Genomic DNA, 20,124 nt, shown 5'->3' on the forward strand with positions numbered 1-20,124 from the left:
CTAGCAACATAGGAGCGCACAGAAACACTTTCCAGGCCCATCTCCACGATAGTCCAGTTCCGGTTCCAAGGTCAATATAGGAACTTTGTCATCATCCTGTCTACCTTTTGGTGCTGCGGTTGGAGCAAAAGGCAGTCCATTCCTCTTTCTCCTTATCTTCCCAGTGGATGCCACCAGCTACCATTGCCAGAATATTTGGCTGGAGCCTTACTGCTGTGTACAGGGCCATGTGCTGGTATCTCATCTGGCTAGGATATTAGTGGCGCAGTTCCTTTCTCACCAGCTAGTGACTTTTTCCTCAAGTTCATGGTACTATCTCAGCTATGGTGAAATGTCCCAAAACGTCAGAATTTTTAGTGCCCGCACTTTACAACTATGTTGCAGGGAACATGGAGAAGTCACTGGACTAGATATTTCGGAGTATGCCCAGGTGCACTCAACCACTTACTCCTGGAGCAGTAATGATGGACAGGGGGCAATATATATCTTTTATGGTCCACTGGGTCAATCTAATTGTGAAAACTGGTAAGCATGCGCCTTAAGGACCAGGAAAATGGCCAGTCTGGTCTGACAAATGTTTGTTTTTTTTGTAAACCAAATAAATTATTGATGTATAAGCAGATGGCAACATTAGGATACAATAGTCAACAACTGTAAAATAGAGAAGTACAATCCATTTTTACAAGATCAATTTCATAAACCGCAAAACAGTGCAGTAAGATGCATACACTAGGTGAAGTAAGCACAAGCAAGTAAAGGATAATCATCATAAGTAACTGAAATAATAATAATAAGGCACAAAATATCACTGGGCCCAGTGTGCTACAACTAGAGAGCATAGGAGCCAACTCTATACAATCAGTTGGCTCTTATTGCTTTGTTCTCATACCTGAACATATTAAAGGGGTTGTCTGATCAGGGGGCAGTTTTTCATACGGGTGACCTATCCACAGGATAGGTCATCAGTATATGATCGGAGGGCGTCTGACAACCGGACCCCACACCGATAAGCTATTCCGGCTGACTCAGGCACTGTAAGCGATGCAGTGTACAGTGAAGGAAGCAAAAGGCTCTGTCTACTGTATAGCAGTAAACCAGCACGGCCTTCTGCTTCCGGCACCAACCACTGCGTAGCTTATGGTGCAGCTGTAACAGCCGATTGGTGCGGGCTCTGGGTGTCGGACCCCACCAATCATAAACTGATAATCTATCCTGTGGATAGGTCGCCAGTATGGAAAACCAACCCATGACCAGTTAACCCCTTTAAGTGTAAAATAGACACTAAAACAAAGAAATCAAAAAGAAAAACACCACCATGTGAAATAGAGCCATTTCTGATACAAGCAGTCCAAAGGTCAAGTATGTTACATCTGGGAAGAGGGAATGGGTCAATAAATATTACACTTTGGAATACCTAAAAACAAACACTGTGGGTATATGGGGAGTCGAGCCACCTGCTCCAAATCCTAGTACATTTTGCTGTGCAGCCTCTACGTTCATATATGGCTTTTTTTTTTATACGACAGGGATGTGTTGATCGATATTTTCCAGTTGTGAAGGGTGGGTACACGCACAGCCATCCAAAATTTAGCAACACATTTCCTAGCTATAAAGAGGGTTTCCAACAGAAAGCTTCCGTCAGAAGAAGAGGGGTCATTCTCAGGGTCTAAGAAAAGAAGGCAGGTTTTAGGGGGGTCTGTGACCGGCTTACCTATCGTATCATGCAGAAATGTAATGACCTGGGAACAAAAGCCCCTGGGCTCTGGGCAGTCTCAGAGTATGCCAAAGATTATGCCAGGGGCCCCATAGCACTTAGGGCAGAGGTCTGTAGTGTTCAGTTAAAATTTAGGTTATCTGGCCGAAGCGTAGCAGGAACGATGTAGTATATAGAGCTGTGTGGAGCGCTCCCCATAGTTGGGGGTGTTTCCAAGGCTAAGTACTATTGTTTATAATGTTTTATCCCCAACATCAGCCTCCCATTTTAGCTTAGTGGGCTGATGGACGGATTTGACAAGTAGTGTTTTATAAAAGAGGGAGATGAGACCCACATCAGGAGAGTTAAATACATATTGAGAAGTCGTAAGGTCAGATAAGATAGCACAGGGATTTCACTGCATAAGGCCTAATTCACACGGGCGTTGCACATCTCTGCCGTTTTTCACGTCCGAGGTGCATCCGTGCTCTGCGCTGCGGGATGCAATATCACGCATCCCCCATAGACTAGAGTCTATGGAGAGGTGCGTGAACCGTGAAAAAATAGGACATGTCCTATTTTCTCACGGACCCTTCACACGGTCCGTTGAAACAACGGCCGTGTGAATGGCCACATTGAGTTATATAGGTCCGTGTGACGGCAGTTGTTTCAACGGAGAATAAGGCCTAAGAGAGGTTACATTGTCCAGAGGATTAAACTCTCTGAGGCAGCGCCACTAAAACAAACCGCTGCCTCCCCCTCCTGCACTATAATTGTATCTGCGTCTACAGGACGCAGCTACACTTACATGGATAACTAGTGCTTGCAGGGCAAAGAGCATTAGCTCCTTGCCATTCAGCGCCTTTCAATGACGCAATTACATCATCACGCCGCTTGTGTCATTGAAAGGCCCTGATTGCAGGGAAAGGAAGTGGATTTCCCAGTCATTCAGCGCCTTTCAATGAATGGTGTCAATCAATGGCGTCATCGCACCATTTTCGTCGTTCAGCTCCAGCAGGCTTCTCCAGAAGGGACGAGTCCTACGTTGCTAGAGGACGGCGTGGGAATGGAATCAGGTGAGTATGTCGTTTTTGGTTTTTTTCTTCAGTAACCAGTGTGAGTGGCTTTATCTATAGGGGGGCTGTATCTAAGGGTATGTTCACACGGCCAAATTTCAGACGTATACGAGGCGTATTATACCTCGTTTTACGTCTGAAAATACGGCTCCAATACGTCGGCAAACATCTGCCCATTCATTTGAATGGGTTTGCCGACGTACTGTGCAGACGACCTGTTATTTACGCGTCGTCGTTTGACAGCTGTCAAACGACGACTCGTAAAAATACAGCCTCGTCAAAAGAAGTGCAGGACACTTCTTTCAGACGTTTTTGGAGCTGTTTTCTCATAGACTCCAATGAAAACAGCTCCAAAAACGGACGTGAAAAACGCCGCGAAAAATGCGAGTTGGTAAAAAAACGTCTGAAAAGCAGGGTCTGTTTTCCCTTGAAAACAGCTCTGGATTTTCAGACGTTTTGGTTGACTACGTGTGAACATACCCTAAAGGATACTATCTACAGGGTCTGTATATAGGGCACTATTTCCAGGGGGCACTATATCTCTCCAAGAGGCTTTACGGGGGCACTATCTACAGGAGGCTCGATAGGGGCACTATCTACAGGGGGCTGGCTCTATGTGGGGCACTGTCTGCAGGGGGCTCTCTAGTAGGACACGATCTACAGGGGACACTGTGTGTGGGACACAGTGTATGGTGATCTTATAATCAGGCACAGTATATGATGCTAGTACATAGGTGCGGAAAGATTTGAAAAGCGAGAATCTGAAGACATCCGAGTGGCAAACTACAGATATAGGCGATGGTCGGGAGAAGTCGCCATGAGGTCTGGACCGCATGGAGAAGAGAGAAAGTATGACTCCAACCTGAGAAGACGTCACCTGTGAGTAACTGAATGTAAGTTTATTCTGCCTCTAATCAGTACTGCAGTCACTGTATGATCTGCAGCGAGATGATGGGTGGTATGTTGTTTTTTTTTTGTGAAACAGCAACTCCCAGCATATCCTTACCATTGTGCTGTAGTTTTGTGCTGTACAAACCTACACGACAGGGGTTACACTGAATTGGCAAATGATCTCTGTACGGAGCTGCATTTGGGCTGGTGCTGTATATATGTACTGAGCTTAGTTCTGGTACTGTATTTATGTACTGAGCTTGGTTCTGGATTTATGTACTGAGCTTGGTTCTGGTACTGGATTTATGTACTGAGCTTGGTTCTGATGTTGTATTTACGTACAGAGCTTGGTTCTGGTGCCATATAATATGTCAGAGCTTGGTTCTGGTGCTGTAATTATATAGGATATATTTATAACAACAAAATTGCAGGGCAGATGGAATTGTTGCAATGGTCTATTTAATGAGATCCAATTAGGTAGTTTTAACCCCTTGAACCGCCTCCATGAGGTAATACATGACCTGACATTGAGAAAAACATACAGGGTAATGTTTAGAAATAGATTCAGCAAAATCGATAGTCAGATTTTGAAAACCGTGCACGCTGTATGCAAATTACTTTTTAAAGGGTCATGGGGCAGTGCTGCTATCCTTAAGAGTCACACAGTCCTGACTCCAAAACCACCATTCCTTGCTTTATTGACATCTTCCTGGCTGTTCTACATCACTACCAGTCACCTCCAGCATTCTCAGATGCGCCATTACCTTGTACTCTGCAATGGCGCATCCGTAAGAGTTGGAGGAGGCTGGTAGTTATATAGAACAGCCAGGAGGATGTCAATCAAGATCAGGGGGCATTTCAATTTTGGCCTCAAGCAGCAGAAAAGCTAGAATCGGCCCTGGTCACAATTAACTATGGTTAGGAGCAGAGCGGCTTACAAGAGTGAGAGTGTTCTTACAGGTGTCCTGTAAGTAAATTTCCACAGAGGTGAAAGGTAATGCAACTAGAGGAAGTACAGAGCCACGACCTTCAGGTTGCAGCGAGGCACTATACAGGAAACACAGGTAAAGTCGTGTCCACAAGATGGCAGCACTTCAGAAAGCAGAAGCACTGATCCAACAGACAAAAATTAGCTGTTAATCTTATTGCACCATGTTTTGCATTGGAGGGCATTCAGATGCTGGGTGTTCAATATGTATCATTAGTGGTACTGCAAAACAACCCAGCTCTACAGATGCAGCATAACAACAACAGCCAGGCAGCTTCACCCTCACAAGGATAGGTTTGGATATCAGTCCAGGAGGGTGCCAGTGGGTTTTAAATATGCCTCATATGGTTGTCAGCAGGATGGTGTATATAACGGACACTGACCTTCCTTCTATTGCAAGGTGAAATGATGGCATCCGCCTGCATCTAGGCCAAAGATGCAGGGCAAAACAGACACTAGGTTCCTGATGTGGGCAGGCCCAGGAGGACAGTTGGAGGCAGGCAGTCACTGGAATCGCCACTAGGAAGTCGGGCCACGTCCAGCAGAAATATAGGTTTCCAGCTTCTGGAGTGGAGGTAGGCCGCAATCCTCAGAGGCTTTAAAAACAGCTAATTCACCTCACAAAGGCTAGGTGAAGGACCGGGAGATAGTCCACAGTATAGAGCGCGCTTGCTAGCACCCCGTCGAGCAAGGATGGCCCAGGCTTGTGAATATCCATTCAGCTTCAAAGCAGGCGAATTGCTGTTGTGCAATCAGCAGCAAGTCAATGGCGTTCCCCCACATTCTCCAACTGGACAACGTAATCCGTGACACTGTTGTCGCCCTACATTTTGTCATTGCCCAGGTGACCAACATGGTGGTGCAAACATTTTTAAGGATCTATATGGGTGATGCAAAAGTTGCTGCCCATGTTTAGGAGAGTATGCTCTCCTATTGTATGAATAGTGCAGAGCTGAAGATTATTACCTCATGCAGCGCTGCAGCAAAGCAGGGCATTAGCAGCTCATCAGCGGTTGACGTCATCTTGATCATGTAGATTTTGCAACAAATGCTCACAATGATGTATCAAAATGGAGAAGGCAAAATTCCTAGTCAAACTCCATTAATTTCCTATTGGGATTCAGGTCTGGGGGGATCATTGGGCAGGAGGGACTAGAACACAATACAAAGAAAAGGAGGAGTACACACCGATACTACTCTGTCCTAAAGGATTCTATCAAGCGTTGTATGTTGCATGACTGCAGGGTGATAAGCAGAATGGTGGATTTTTCTGACTTGCCATAGGGAAGTCAAACTCACCCTATAATGCTGCGTTCAGAGCAAGGTTATAGAAGCTTACATCTCAATTTTCTAGAAAATAAGGTCTGGAGAGCCTCAGAGATGGAAAATAAGGTCTGGAGAGCCTCAGAGATGGAATCCCATATGGCCCAGGCTTGCCCAAGTGTCTTCAGAGAATGTCTTTAGCACAGCAAGAGGGTTATAAACTCAAAGAGCACATTTATCTGCAAACAGTTACAAATATCAGCCACCTCTGCCAGATCTCACCACTGGATCACTAATCCTGAAAATGAGGGAGGCAAAGACCCTGTTCTCTGAGGAGTAGGCCACACATTTATAAGCTAATCCTCCTCCTGACCTCTAGACTAGCTCAAGGGCATCGCCAAGCTTGATAGCTGCGTCTCCCACCAGAAGTTTAAACCTAACGGTGGGAGACGCAGCTATCATACTGTACCATGTGATGCCCAAAGCCTCTCCTGCAAGGCTCGTTGCCTCGGCAACAGTGCTGGTCTAAATGTCAATTGCCATCAGAACATGGAGCGCTGAGACGGAGTATGTCTGGCGCTGGTCGTTTTGATGAATGAGTGAGCTCCTGGCCCTATCTTCACAAATAGGAGTGTGCGCACCTGCATTGGGTATGTGGGAGTGAGGGTACACCTGACATGTGTTAATATCAGCCTGTAGCAAATTTATGGCTTCAATTTGTCCACAGTTTGCGGCTATTTGACAATATTATTTGTGCTCTGCATTGGCCCTGTTATCTGTAGGAACTACCGTGAACAAAAGCTACAGCACTTGATACCCAATATTAGGAATTAGTGTCCTGCTACAAGGAGACACAACTATGTACATCACACTACAAAGCCCCATGCACATGAACGTGCTTTTGCGGCCGCAATTCCCCCGAAAATCCACGGGAGAATTGCGGCCCCATTCATTCCTATGGAGCCATGCACACGACCGTGGGGTCTGGCACTCACACATCTGCTGCTTTCTTGTGCCATTGAAGAAATCGGAGTAGTGACTGGATATGCTACATTTAGCGTTTAGTTTAGTGATCTTAGACATTACTACATAATTAAAGTCTCACACTTGGACCCCAAATGGTTGAATCCGTAAAGACCAAGTATGCAAATGGAAGAATACCTTTTATTTAGTCATGAAAAACTAACAATGTATGGCATTGAACAGCAGTATTTAAACTCTGCAGAAAAAGTTAGTGCTTCTAGAAAATGCTTCATCTTCTCCACTGATGTGGAAAACGACTGATTATCGGCCATGGTCAGATTCTGAGTTTCTTTTCCCTTTCTTACCACCCTGTAAAAGGAAAATAAAGAATAAAAGTTGAGGAAATCTCCTTCTAGAACGTGATGGGCAGGTAGGAAGCAAAATAGAACACCATTATGATTCATTTACCATTATACAACATATTAGTAATAGTAGTAGTAGGATGTTTGTCCCATACATTAGACTGTGTTCTAAATCCTGCCATTTCTAATGGAGGTTTTTGTGAGCAGCCAGCTTTAAAACAGATAGATAGAATTCCTTAAATCCAGCATCTGGAATCTTGGCTCTCGCTTCTGGCTCAGTATTGAAGATAATACGGACCCTCACAAGACCAAAAGAGGAAGACTAAGCATGTTATTAAACTTGGATAAAAAAAAAAAAAAAAAAAAAATTATTGGTAGCATTATTCATTTTAGCATTATACTGTTGGACGTCTCCACCGTTAGGCTATGTTCACATGTTATATGCTCAGGCTGAAAAATACGAGGCCGATTAGAAGACAAAAGAGCCTCTGATTCTAAGCGTTTTGGAGAGGATATTCAAAGCTTTTTTTTTCAATTTTTGCAAGTATTTTTGAGGCGTATGTTCGAGGTGCTTTTTCACGTGTCAATGGGAAAAAATCATCTTGTAAAACACTTCAGGAAAAATACGCCTTGTATGAACTACATAGCATTTCCAATCAAAATCAATGGGAAGCATTTGCAGGGCTATTTCTGCAATAGAATACGCATGCTGTGGATTTGAAAGACTGCAACAAGTTTTGATCTCCACAAATCCCGCCATGTCTGAAGGTGACTTTGGTCTCCGAGCACACAACCATATGAGCCATATATTTAGCCCTACAGACGAGATCTGATCCTGTTTTTTGAGAAAGGCATTCCTGATCTCACAGGATGGTATCCAGTTCGGATTTTGCGGCTATATATGCAGCGTATTCAATATTTGAATTAACCCCTTAGTGACCACTAATACGCCTTTTTACGTGATTCACTAATGGGCTTTAGGCTAGGCTGACGCCTTTTCACGTCAGCCTAGTCTAAGTCCTGCACGGGTCTCCCGTGCAGGCAGGAGCCGGGGCTCTGCTGTCTGATGACAGCTGAGCTCCTGCTCCAACGCCCGCGATCGAAGTTTACTTCGATCGCGGCCGTTTAACCCGTTAAATGCCGCCGTCAATAGCGACCGCGGCATTTAACTTTGTTTACAGAGGGAGTGCGCTCCCTCTGTCACCCATCGGCGGCCCGCGAATGCAATCGCGGGTCTCCGATAGGGTGTCATGGCAGCCGGGGGACTGATAAAAGCCCCCAGGTCTGCCCTGGACATATGCCTGTTAGGACGCGCCGGAGGCACGTCCTAATAGATTGCCTGTCAGATTTACACTGACAGGCAATAATGCTCTGGTATACGAAGTATACCAGAGCATTATAGCAGCGATCGGAATATCGCACAGTAAAGTCCCCTAGTGGGACTAATAAAATAAGTCATCAAAGTGAAATAAATATTATTAATAAAAAGTAAAGTAAAAAAATAAATAAAACCATTTTTTTCCATAAAAAGTGGTTTTATTTAGTAAAAGTGTAAAAAAAAAAAAAAGTATACATATGTGGTATCGCCGCGACCGTAATGACTCCACTAATAAAGTTAATATGTAATTTAAACCGCAAAGTGAACACCGTAAAAAAAAAAACGCAAAAAACTATGGCGAAATTGCAATTTTTTTCCATTGCCCCCCAAAAAAGTCATAACAAAAATGAATCAATAAGTCCCATGTACCCCAAAACAGTACCATTCAAGACTACGTCTTGTCCCGCAGAAAACAAGCCCAAAAAATCACTACATTGATGGAAAAATAAAAAAATTACGGCTCTTGGAAAGAGACGATGCAAAAACAAATAATTTTAGTTCAAAAGTGTTTTTATTGTGCAAAAGTCGTAAAACATAAAAAAAACTCCACATATGTGGTATTGCTGTAATCGTACCGACCCATAGAATAAAAGGTAACACGCATAGTGAACGGCGTCAATTTAAAAACGCGTAGAACAATGGCGGAATTTCAGTTTTTTTTTTATAATCCCCCCTAAAAAGGTTAATAAAAGTTAATATAAAAATTATATGTACCCAAAAATGGTGCTATTAAAAAGCACAACTAATCCCGCAAAAAACAAGTCCTCATACAGCTATGTAGATGAAAAAATAAAAACGTTATAGCTCTTTGAATGCGACTATAGAAAAACGAATAAAATAGCTTGGTCATTAGGGCCTAAAATGGGCTGGTCACTAAGGGGTTAAAGGAATTTTACTGTATTTTTCCCTAAAATACTGAATGATCACAATTGCTTTTCAGGACTACTGCTAGAATTGCTGTAAACCTACCTGGTATTTCGCTAGCTCTGCTTGTAAAGCTTTGACTTTTGATCGTTCTTGTTCTAAAGCAGCATGCAGACCAGTGACCTGGTGAACGAGGGGAGAATAAATACAATCAGGTTTACAATTGATAAGCACACATTCATTTTATGAGAATGCAACAAAGGAACAAAACTCCGTTCCTCAGTGTGACACAGGCAATATTTGAAAGTAAAAGATTTAGTAAAACTATCCAGACCCTTATCTTGAAGCTCCTGTGCCCCAAAGCCAAGGTTAGATCACCTTCACATGCAATCTTCTATATAAGGATTTGCATGGTAAGAGAAGTTCTGTCTTCTGTGTATTCTCGTGAATGATGTGATCTGCCATCACACGTCTGCACTGCTCATATACTGCCCTGCACCTCTGCAGCCACTACTGCTATGCCACTGGAAATACTTAGTGTTCCTCCCATTTAGAAAAAAAAAAGCGCCATAACATGGTCAGGCTTGAATATACATCTTTTGCAGCCGGACCTTTTAGCGTCTGTTACATTCTTGGGTTGTCCAAAATGTCCCGTCCCCCCCCAACCAGAAACAGTGCCACTCCTATCTATGGGCTGTGTCTAGTTTATTGTAGAAGCTCATTCCCATTTAAGAGGATGGAGCTGAACTGCAATACCAGATATGGGGAAAAAAAATAAAAAATAAAAAAAGAAGAACTGTATATCCATTTTATTTTTTTTTCAAACTAATCCTGGACAACCGTTTAATATCTGGACCACCCTTTTATATCTTGATAGCCTGCATGCAGTCTCCTTATCATTCATATTCAGTACAGGAGTCTTGCTGTATGGCATCTAGCAGAGACTTTTTACTAATAGCGATCATTATGGAGAATATTTGCAAATAAGAAGGATCTGCAGTAAAAGCTGCAGTGACAAATGTACAGGAAAGTCTGCATTAAAACAGATTTAGGTTAGGGTTGTTCTGTAAATTGATAGGATTATGGCAAAATAACCATGAAATACTTGTTTTCTTACCTGTACTGTTAATTCAGTCTTAATAGTTACCAATTCTTCTACATGCAGAAGAATTTCTGCCTTGTCTTTCACTAAAAGTAGAAAATCAGGAATAATGACTATGTAGAACAAAAGCTTCACTTTTTAATATACTGTACATCTATTTTGCACGATTTTTCAGTTGTGTAGTGATAAAGACTATACAAAAAAAGTTTTCATTTCTAAAACTGAAGGTAAATTGTACTCCGAGATGGTGTCTGTCAATTGTTTCCTCCTGAAGATAAAAAGAGGCAGGTATCCGACGGTCTCTCTCTTAATAGGAGGCATTTGGAGGAGCATATTAAATGGGTTTTCCAAAGTCTTAAAATAGGGGGCAAATGATTCATCATGTTAAAGAGAAAAAAAAACAAAAACAGTTAAACCAGTTCAGGACCAAGCACCGTTTAGGAATTTTCAGCACACGTTAGTTAAAGGGCTAAAACTTTATTTGTTGGGATAGCGACAATTTTTTTTTTCGTGATCAATGCAGATTTTTTTTTCTTATTTTTATACACCTAATATTTTGCTTCTTTAGCATTTTTAGGCAAATGGTTTGAAAAAAAAATGGTAAAAAAACAAAAACATTTTTTCTTTTGTGGGAATAGACTTTATTTGAGATCATCCTGGTCTTCTGCAAATTTTCATAAATTACATGTCTATTTTAGGGGGTAATTTCGTCAGGGCTAGCGTAACGACAATGATTGGCCGGGGGGGGAGCATTTTTTTAATGGCGGGGTATTTTATGTATCAGTATTACTTAAAAAAAAAAAAATACGTGAAAAAAACACCCACAGAAATAAATGAACATTATGGCCTTTACTATTTTATTACTTCTACACTAAGCTTTTCCATTGTATGTGTGCGCTGCACCAGTTACAGCAGAAATCAGCCACCTACTACCAGAGATCAAGTGACTAGTCACATGATCGCCAGGACCAATAGCTGCTGCCTCTATTCTATATACAGCACTCATTGACTGCTGTGTATGTAAGTACAGAGAAGACAAAAGCAGTGAAAACCGCTACTGTCTTCTCACCAGGGTCCCTGGCAGACACTGACTGACGGGCAGATGACATTCAACTGCTCAATGCACATGTAGCAAGTTTAACCCCTTGCTGCACCGGTACGTCCTGTATTGCAGCGCTTTAAGGACCAATCACAGAGGTCCCTGGCCGGCGGTCGCTGTGATTGGTCAGTCACAGCAGACTGACCAATCACAGCTCCTTGAGAGTGTATGTGATGGCTCAGAAGCTGAGCCAGTGCCATCATCGCCGGGTATCGGCTTTCCGACACCCCTCTGTTACAGCCAGGACCAGAGCTAGGCTCCAATCCGGCCGATTAACCCCGTAGATGCAGCAATCGCTGCATCTAGGTTGTTAGATTGCACCCTATGGTTGCCAATGGCAACCGTAGACTAACAATGGCTTCCTAGTACGGAAGCCTATTAGGCCCCGCCGGGAGGCAATGCCTAATAGGCTTGCTGTCAGTGAATAGCTGACAGCTCTAATACACTACAATGCCTTCAAATCCCCTAGTGGGACAAAAAATAAATAAAAAAAAAAGTTAAAACAAGTTAATAAAAATGTTGTAAAAAAAAAGGGAAAAAATGTTTCACGTTAAAAAAACAAAAACAAAAAAAACTATAACAGCCTTTTTTCCCATAATAACTCTTATTATAGGAAAAACATGACAAAAGTAATAGTTCTCACAATATGGCGACAGAAAAAATGCATTCCTTTTACAAAAGTAATTTTATTGTGCAAAAAATTTGTAAAACGTAAAAAAGTGCTATAAATTTGGTATCGCCGGAATCGTACTGGCCTGCAGAATAAAAAGTTAACATGTCACTTATAACGCATGGTGAACGCTGTATAGAAAAAAAATATAAAAATATGCCAGAATTGCGTTTTTTTGCCTCCCAAAAAAAATAGGATAAAAAGTCACATGTACGCCAAAATGGTACCAATAATAACTACTGCTCGTCCCGCAAAAAAACAGCCCTCATACCACTATGTTTATGAAAAAATTTAATAAAGTTAAGGCTCCAATAAGTCAGGAAATAAAAAATATGCAGTTGTGCAGCCCGAGTGGAACATTTCTTCTGTTTCAAGAGGAGATTTATCAAGGCCCTAAAATTAGGGAACCAGGAAGGGGAGGGCCCAAATATATCCGCTGGAAGCGACGGTGCCCGTATTATACCAGGACAACACTTTCCCAGCAAAATTCCCCAAACTGCAAAGGTGCGGAGTGTGGATGAAAAAGGGGATAAGAAAGGACACCATTTATCAGTGCGACACTGGCCTGTGCATAAAGGATTGCTTCACAGCGTAATAACACACATCTATGGATTATTTTACCCCATTATTATACCACCTGACTATGCCCCTGATGTACGCTGCCCAGCTTACATGTACCCACACATTATAAACTGGAGTTTTACTGGTATTTCAAACAAAACTACTACCAAGCAAAATCCACGCTCAAAGAGGCAAATGGTGCTCCCTCCCTTCTGGGCCCTACAGTGTGCCCAAACAGCTGTTTCCTTCCACATATATGGCATTGCCATACCCGGGAGAACCCCTTTAACAATTTTTTGGCGTGTGTGTCTCCAGTGGCACAACATATTTGCCTCTAAAAATGCATATCTAGGGAAAAATTAAAATTTTTACTTTGCACCATCTGCAGCACAATCATTTATGGAAAAGACCTATAGGGTGAAAATGCTCACTACGTCCCTTAATAAATGGCTTGAGGGGTGCAGTTTTCAAAATGGGGTCACTTCCTGAGGGGTTTCTTATTATTTCATATCAGAGCATCTGCAATTGTGAACCAATACTTGGTAAATCGCAAAATTAGGCCTCAACTTCGCACGGTACTCTTTCACTCCTGAGCCTGGTCAAATATCCAGGCAAAAGATTAGGGACACATGTAGAGTGTTTCTAAAACCGGGAAACACAGAATAATAATTAGAGAGCTGTCTTATTATGGTGGCAGAAGCTGGGCACCACATATTGGCATATCTATGGTAAAAAAAACAACATTTTCACTCTGCAACATCGAGTGCACACTAATTTCTGCAAACCACCTGCGGGGTTAACATGCTTACTACACCCCTTGGATGAATACTTTGAGAGTAGTTTCCAAAATTGGGTCACTTCTGGGGGGGGTTTCCACTGTTTTGGTCCCACAGGGGCTTTGCAAATGCGACATAGCGACCAGAAACCAATCCAGCAAAATCTGCATTCCAGAAGCCAAATGGCGCTCCTTCCCTTCTGAGCCCTACTGTGTGCCAAAACAGCAGTTTATGACCACAAGCGGGGTATTGCCATACTCGGGAGAAATTGCTTTACAAACATTGGGGTTATTTTTTTCCTTTATTTGTTGAGAAAATGCAAAATTTGGAGCTAAAACTACGTCTTATTGCAGAAAAAGGATTGTTTTTATTTTCACTGTCCGATTCTAATAAAATCTACGAAACACCTGTGCGACCAAAATGCTCACTATACCTCTAGATCATTTCCTCAATGTGTGTAGTTTCCAAAATGGGGTCACCTGTGGGGGGTTTCCCCTGTTTCGTCGTCTCAGGGGCTTTGCAAATGCGTTATGGCCTCCGCAAACCATTCCTGCTAAATTTGAGCACCAAAAGCCAAATGGCGCTCTTTCCCTTCTAAGCCCTGCCGTGTGTCAAACAGCCGTTTATGGCCACATGTGGGGTATTGTTTTACTTGGAAGAAATTGCTTTGCAAATTTTGTGGTGCTTTTTCCCCTTTAGTCCTTGTGGAAATGAAAAAAAATTAGCTAAACCTACATTTTCTTTGAAAAAAAATTTCACGGACTAAGTCCAATCATTTCTGCAATAAACCTGTGGTGTCAAAATGCTCACTATACCCCTAGATAATTTCCTTGGGGTGTGTAGTTTCCCAAATGGGGTCACTTTTGGGAGATTTCCACTGTTTTGGCTCCGCAAGAGCCCTTCAAACCTGACATGGTGCCTAAAATATATTCTAATAAAAAGGAGGCCCAAAACCCACTAGGTACTCATTTGCCTGTGCTTCAGTCTTTAAGCATACCAGGGCCACATGTGGGATATTTCCTAAACCTGCAGAATCTGGGCAATAAATATTGAGTTGCGTTTCTCTGGTACAACGTTGTGTTACAAAAAAAAACGAAAAAATGGATTAAAACTCATTTTATGAAAAAAAAAAAAGAAAAATGACATTTGTAAATTTGACCTCTACTTTGCTTTAAAGCGTAACTAAATGTTCGATCAACTTATTATTTTCTAGCAGCATGTGTAATATAAAATGTATTTTGTAATATACTTTATTAATGAATTTGGGCTCCTTTTTGTATTATATGTGTTTTAATTGGCCACTCCGACACTTTTTTACTACATTTTATTTCTTGTATTTCTCCTGTTGCTAGCAGAAATCCGTACACCGTTTGGAAGCATCAGTGTACGAGTTCTGCTGCCTAGGAGTACGGGTGGGTGGTGGCCCCATCCTGACGTCAGATGTGCACGCCCCCATCAGGACGTCAGGAAGGTCTCTCTGCCTCTATACACTACACAGTGCTCTTTAGTGTAACCTGCAGTAGCAGAGTGCATGGAAGAGACGGTGATGAGCTCTGCTGCTGTCCGGACTATAGTGCGTGTGTGTGAGGCACTTCAGTAGCAGAAGCGCACGTCTGGCGCCGCCTCCCTGTGCCCTCGTCCACTGTACTATAACCGGCAGTAGAAGAGCGCAGAGAGGAGAATGACAGCTCTGCTACTGTCCGGACTATAGTGTGTGTGAGAGGCGCTTCAGTAGCAGAAGCGCAGGTGTGGCCCCCCCTCCCTGTCCCCTCCTCCCCCTATGCACTGTACTGTAACCGGCAGTAGCAGAGCGCAGGGAAGAGAATGACAGCTCTGCTACTGTCCGGTCTATGGTATGTGTGAGTGGCGCTTCTGTAGCAGAAGCGCAGGTCTAGCAGCGGCTCCCTCGCTAGACCTGCAATTCTGCTACGGAAGAATGTCAGATGCAAAAGACAACTGTGCTGCAAAAGGACCTTTGGTTTTCCGGATTGGCTGGCTGTTTAGGTGCATGATGGGAACTATGGGCAGATAGAATATTGCATACAGTACTGGCAAACTCCACACACGGTAAGACACGCCCCTAGCAACTGGCCAGAATCAGGAAGTGTGAGAAAATAGTTGTGGACGGTTTCACAAGAAAACAAAAGGTACTTTGAAGTGAAAAAAATTGCTAGGAGTAATGTATTCACATAGAGGGACATAATAGCAGTTTAAATATATATTTTTTGCGAAAGCTTAGCTACGCTTTAATTCCTGGTTAAGAAACTTTCTAAATGCTGTTTTGAATACTTTGAGTAGAAGTTTTTAAAATGGGGTGAATTATAGGGGGTTTCTAATATATAAACCCTCAAAGCCACTTCACATCTGAACTGGCCCCTGTAAAAATAGCCCTTAGAAATTTTCTTGAAACCGTGAGAAATTGCTGCTAAAGTTCTAAGCCTTGTAACGTCCTAGAAAAATAAAATTATGTTCAAAAAATTATGCCAATCTAAAGTAGACATACGGGGGATGTTAACTAGCAACAATTTTGTGTGGTATAACTGCCTGTCTTACAAGCAGATACATTTACATTGAGAAAAAAGCGAATTTTTGCAATTTTCCGCAAAATTTTGGTGTTTTTCACAATTAAATACTGAATGTATAGAGAAAATAAGGCCAGTAACAAAGTCCAATGTGTCACGAGAAAACATTCTCAGAATCGCTTTGATAGGTAAAAGCATTCCGGAGTTATTACCACATAAAGTGAAACATGTCAGATTTGAAAAATGAGACTGTCAGGAAGGTCAAAAGTGGCCAAAGCGGGAAGGGGTTAATAAAGCTTAACTTTTATACCTTATCCTCCTAAAATTAAACGTTCCAGCCACGCAAGGCCTCTCAAGCCAGAACAAGAACATAACAAGCATGCACACACTTCAAAAATGTAAAAACTGTTTTTGCTATTAACCACACATCAAATCACCAGTTGGTCGTCCATTAATCATTATGCTACATAAAACGTCATTGGCAACAAAATTGGAGTAGTGATTGGCCAGCAAATCCATGTGACGTTCCGCTACACTTATGTAATCTGACGCTAGATGCCATGTTATGGCAGAGCAGTGATTGGTCAGCAAATTTATGTGACTAAACATCGTGATATAACTCATCAAACATTGGCTGGAGGGCCATACAGACTGAATCGCAGCAGTGATTGGCGTGGTGATGTAATCTATCCCACTCCGGATGAAGTGGATGCACACTAGAGATGATAGATGGTACACACATGTAATTATGGGTATGGCACCCAGTTTCACCTTACTTTACCATACAGGTACATCATTGTTTTTATGTATTTTTGAGATATACATTTCTTTGTCGCTGCTAAAATATGGAGGCGCGGTTTATACTATAAACTTTTTAAAAGGGGTTTTCCAGCCACTAAAAATTGATGGCCCATCCTCAGGACAGGCCATTAATAGCTGATGGATCCGGGTTCGACTGCCGGGACTCCTGCCGATCATCTGTTTTGAAGGGGCCACAGCACTCGTACGAGCGCTGCTTCCCCTTAATTCCTTCACTTCAATGGGAGAAAGGGCTGCAAAACATGTGAATCGCCGCTAAACGCGTGTCGAAGATTCAAAGTGAGCAAGAAGAAAGGAAGGGGGAAGCAGCACTTGTACAAGCGCTACAGCCCCTTCAAAACACCTGATCGGTGGGGGGGGGGGGGGTCCTGGGAGTTGGACCCCGTCCCATCAGCTATTGATGGTCTATCCTGAGGATAGGCCATCAATTTTTAGTGGCTCAATAACCCCTTTAAATGTCTGAAGTGTGAGAATGTTTGCAATTTATGTTCCTGTTCTGGCTGGAGGGAGTCCCTGTGAGGCCGAAACGTTGTCTTTTATGAAGATAAGGAATAAAACATAAGCTTTGAATTTTCCCTGTTATATTGAACATATAAAAACCTGTCATGACACAAACATCTGCATTACAGGAGAAACACTAATAATCCTGTGCTGTATCAGCAGTGCAGGTATTAAATAATGACAGCATTTTAAACAACATTTTAAAAGAGAGAATACCCTTTAATGTAAAGCAGAACTAGAACAAGCAGCAAAAATTCTACTTACTTTCACCTTCTTGTAACATTTTAAGAACTTGTGCATTCCTGGCTTTAACTTCTTTGTATTTTGCCTTTAATCAATCAAAAGGAAAAACGTATCATCAAAGGAGAAACAGAACGTAGGAGTACAAGCAGTTATCACATTCATTTTATGTACCTCCCATTGTGAAATGATGCTTTTCAGATGCTTCATCTGTGTGTCTTTCTTTTCTAATTCCAGCTTCAATAGCTCTGTTCTTCCATCTTTGAGGACAGGCTCCTGAAATATTGAATGAACATTCACATTCAGATTTTATTTCATACTTTAAGATGCTAATGAAATCTCGTACACAACTCTTGTTTAAACGGTTTTCTTCAGTCCCGATTTCAAGATTTGCTTTGCAATGGAAATCAGACATAAAAAATAAAAGTAATAGCTGGCCATACATATGAAATTACCATTGACTATTTCTTCCTACTCCCTATATACAGTACATGCTCGGATTGTCCAAGCTTGCTTGCTTATTTCAATAGCAAGACAAGAATTTGCCATAACCAAAGCCCTCTGGCAACGGCTTGTCTCCTGTGGGAACAAAGGCATGTTAATCCCGCTCTCCCTTGACATCTGCCATTAACACCCCCATATACTTTAGATAGTAGGCCGGTTTGGACCACTTATCTTTTTGTGTACAGCCAGCTTTAGAATTTTGTTTTTATCTACATTTTCTAATTCTCCTCGTGTCTACGTGTCCATTTGGTAATTTAGAATGTTTGACCGAGGAAATTAAAAATGATATTGATTAAAAATGTTTTCTCAGTGTTTAGTCTCATGTCCTAAAAAACACTGGTGGGGGTCTGACTGATTCTCAGCACGCTCATTTCAATGGAGAGCAATCTTGTGCATAGCCTGGTCACCACCAGTGGTTGAGACTAAAACCAGCCCGTTCTCGAGATCGGTGGGGAATCCAGTGACTGAACCCCAAACAGTGTTTTATGAAGGGTCATGAAACACTTTTGTGGGAAAATCCTGCTAATCGAGAATGACTTGCCCAACATACCGTACAGTTGTCCGAGGATACAGAGCTTTCCATTACTTCAGGAATTGTGTTTTGTCCTTTTCTTTTTTCTTTAAGAAGTATTTTGGTCACGTCATCTTCCAATTTATTAAAAAAGCCACGGTCATGAGGTAACATCAGAGAGGATTTTACATCCTGGACAATTAGAATTGTTATGAAAAATGAGCACATAAAAATACTATATGTATATTGAGATCGATAGATAGGAGATCGATAGATAGGAGATCGATAGATAGGAGATCGATAGATAGGAGATCGATAGATAGGAGATCGATAGATAGGAGATCGATAGATAGGAGATCGATAGATAGGAGATCGATAGATAGGAGATCGATAGATAGGAGATCGATAGATAGGAGATCGATAGATAGGAGATCGATAGATAGGAGATCGATAGATAGGAGATCGATAGATAGGAGATCGATAGATAGGATACACACACATTTACATTTTAGGCTAAGTTCACACCTGCGTTGTGCGGTTACGTTGTTCTGCTCCGTCAGAGGAGTGGAACAAGGGAACGACGTAACCAACGGTTAAATTGCACAACAGACAACGCCGGAACCCATTGACTTTAATAGGTTCCGTCGGCTTTCAGTCAGGGTGACTGATTTTACTGGACACAATAGCACAGCATGCTGCGCTATTGTCTCCGGTAAACTCTGCCGGATCTACAACGGAGGCCCCTAATGGAGCCTCCGATGCAGATCTGAACAGAGCCTCAGACAAACTACCTAAAGGCAAATCATTTCAAAACTCTTTATTTGAATGTTTACTAAAACAATGTAACAATTTCCAAGAGAAAGATCTAAAATAGTTAAATGTTATTACCGCACAAAGTTCACAGCGAACTTTACTAATACAAATAAACTGTGAAAACGTAGAGTGCATTAATATTCTAAAAGTAGATGAAAAAAAAAACCAAAAAACACTGCGTACCCCACTGACTAGAACACTAAATATATTATTAATTATTATTATTATTAATATATTATTTACATGTTTAAAAAAAAAAATGCTAAACAGAAAAAAATTTATTCTCAATTTAGTTGGTTTTAGTTAGATGTTTTAGGTTACTTATCTACATTGATCTCATCTTTTGATTCTACTACTTTTTTAATGTATGTAGGAGTGTATAGCCTGGGTAGGAGGAACCAACATTTTCTACCAAACGTCAGCCCCCATGGTGCTGTATCCCCCACTGATACTAACAAAGGAAAACCGGGAAACATACCGAAGAGAAGAATGAGACTACATTCACACGAGCATGACAGATTTTACGCG

The 20,124-nt window shown here is 41.9% G+C and overlaps 1 protein-coding gene across 5 annotated transcripts in view; it reads right to left on the minus strand.

Annotated features, from left to right (window-relative positions):
* Window positions 1-7,055: 7,055 nt before the first annotated feature.
* GKAP1 (G kinase anchoring protein 1) overlaps window positions 7,056-20,124 on the minus strand; it is a 39,752-nt gene continuing 26,683 nt past the window's right edge. For all 5 annotated transcript variants that reach the window (XM_075828582.1, XM_075828576.1, XM_075828551.1 and 2 more), the window contains 6 exons: window positions 18,823-18,975; window positions 17,943-18,044; window positions 17,793-17,856; window positions 10,596-10,666; window positions 9,584-9,661; window positions 7,056-7,243 (listed from right to left, as the gene is read on the minus strand). In XM_075828582.1, the coding sequence (XP_075684697.1) occupies window positions 7,196-7,243; window positions 9,584-9,661; window positions 10,596-10,666; window positions 17,793-17,856; window positions 17,943-18,044; window positions 18,823-18,975 (516 nt within the window). In that variant the 3' untranslated portion in view covers window positions 7,056-7,195. The remainder of the gene's footprint in view (window positions 7,244-9,583; window positions 9,662-10,595; window positions 10,667-17,792; window positions 17,857-17,942; window positions 18,045-18,822; window positions 18,976-20,124) is intronic.

The sequence above is a fragment of the Rhinoderma darwinii genome, chromosome 1 (genome assembly GCF_050947455.1).
Source record: "Rhinoderma darwinii isolate aRhiDar2 chromosome 1, aRhiDar2.hap1, whole genome shotgun sequence".
Classification (NCBI taxonomy): domain Eukaryota; kingdom Metazoa; phylum Chordata; class Amphibia; order Anura; family Rhinodermatidae; genus Rhinoderma; species Rhinoderma darwinii.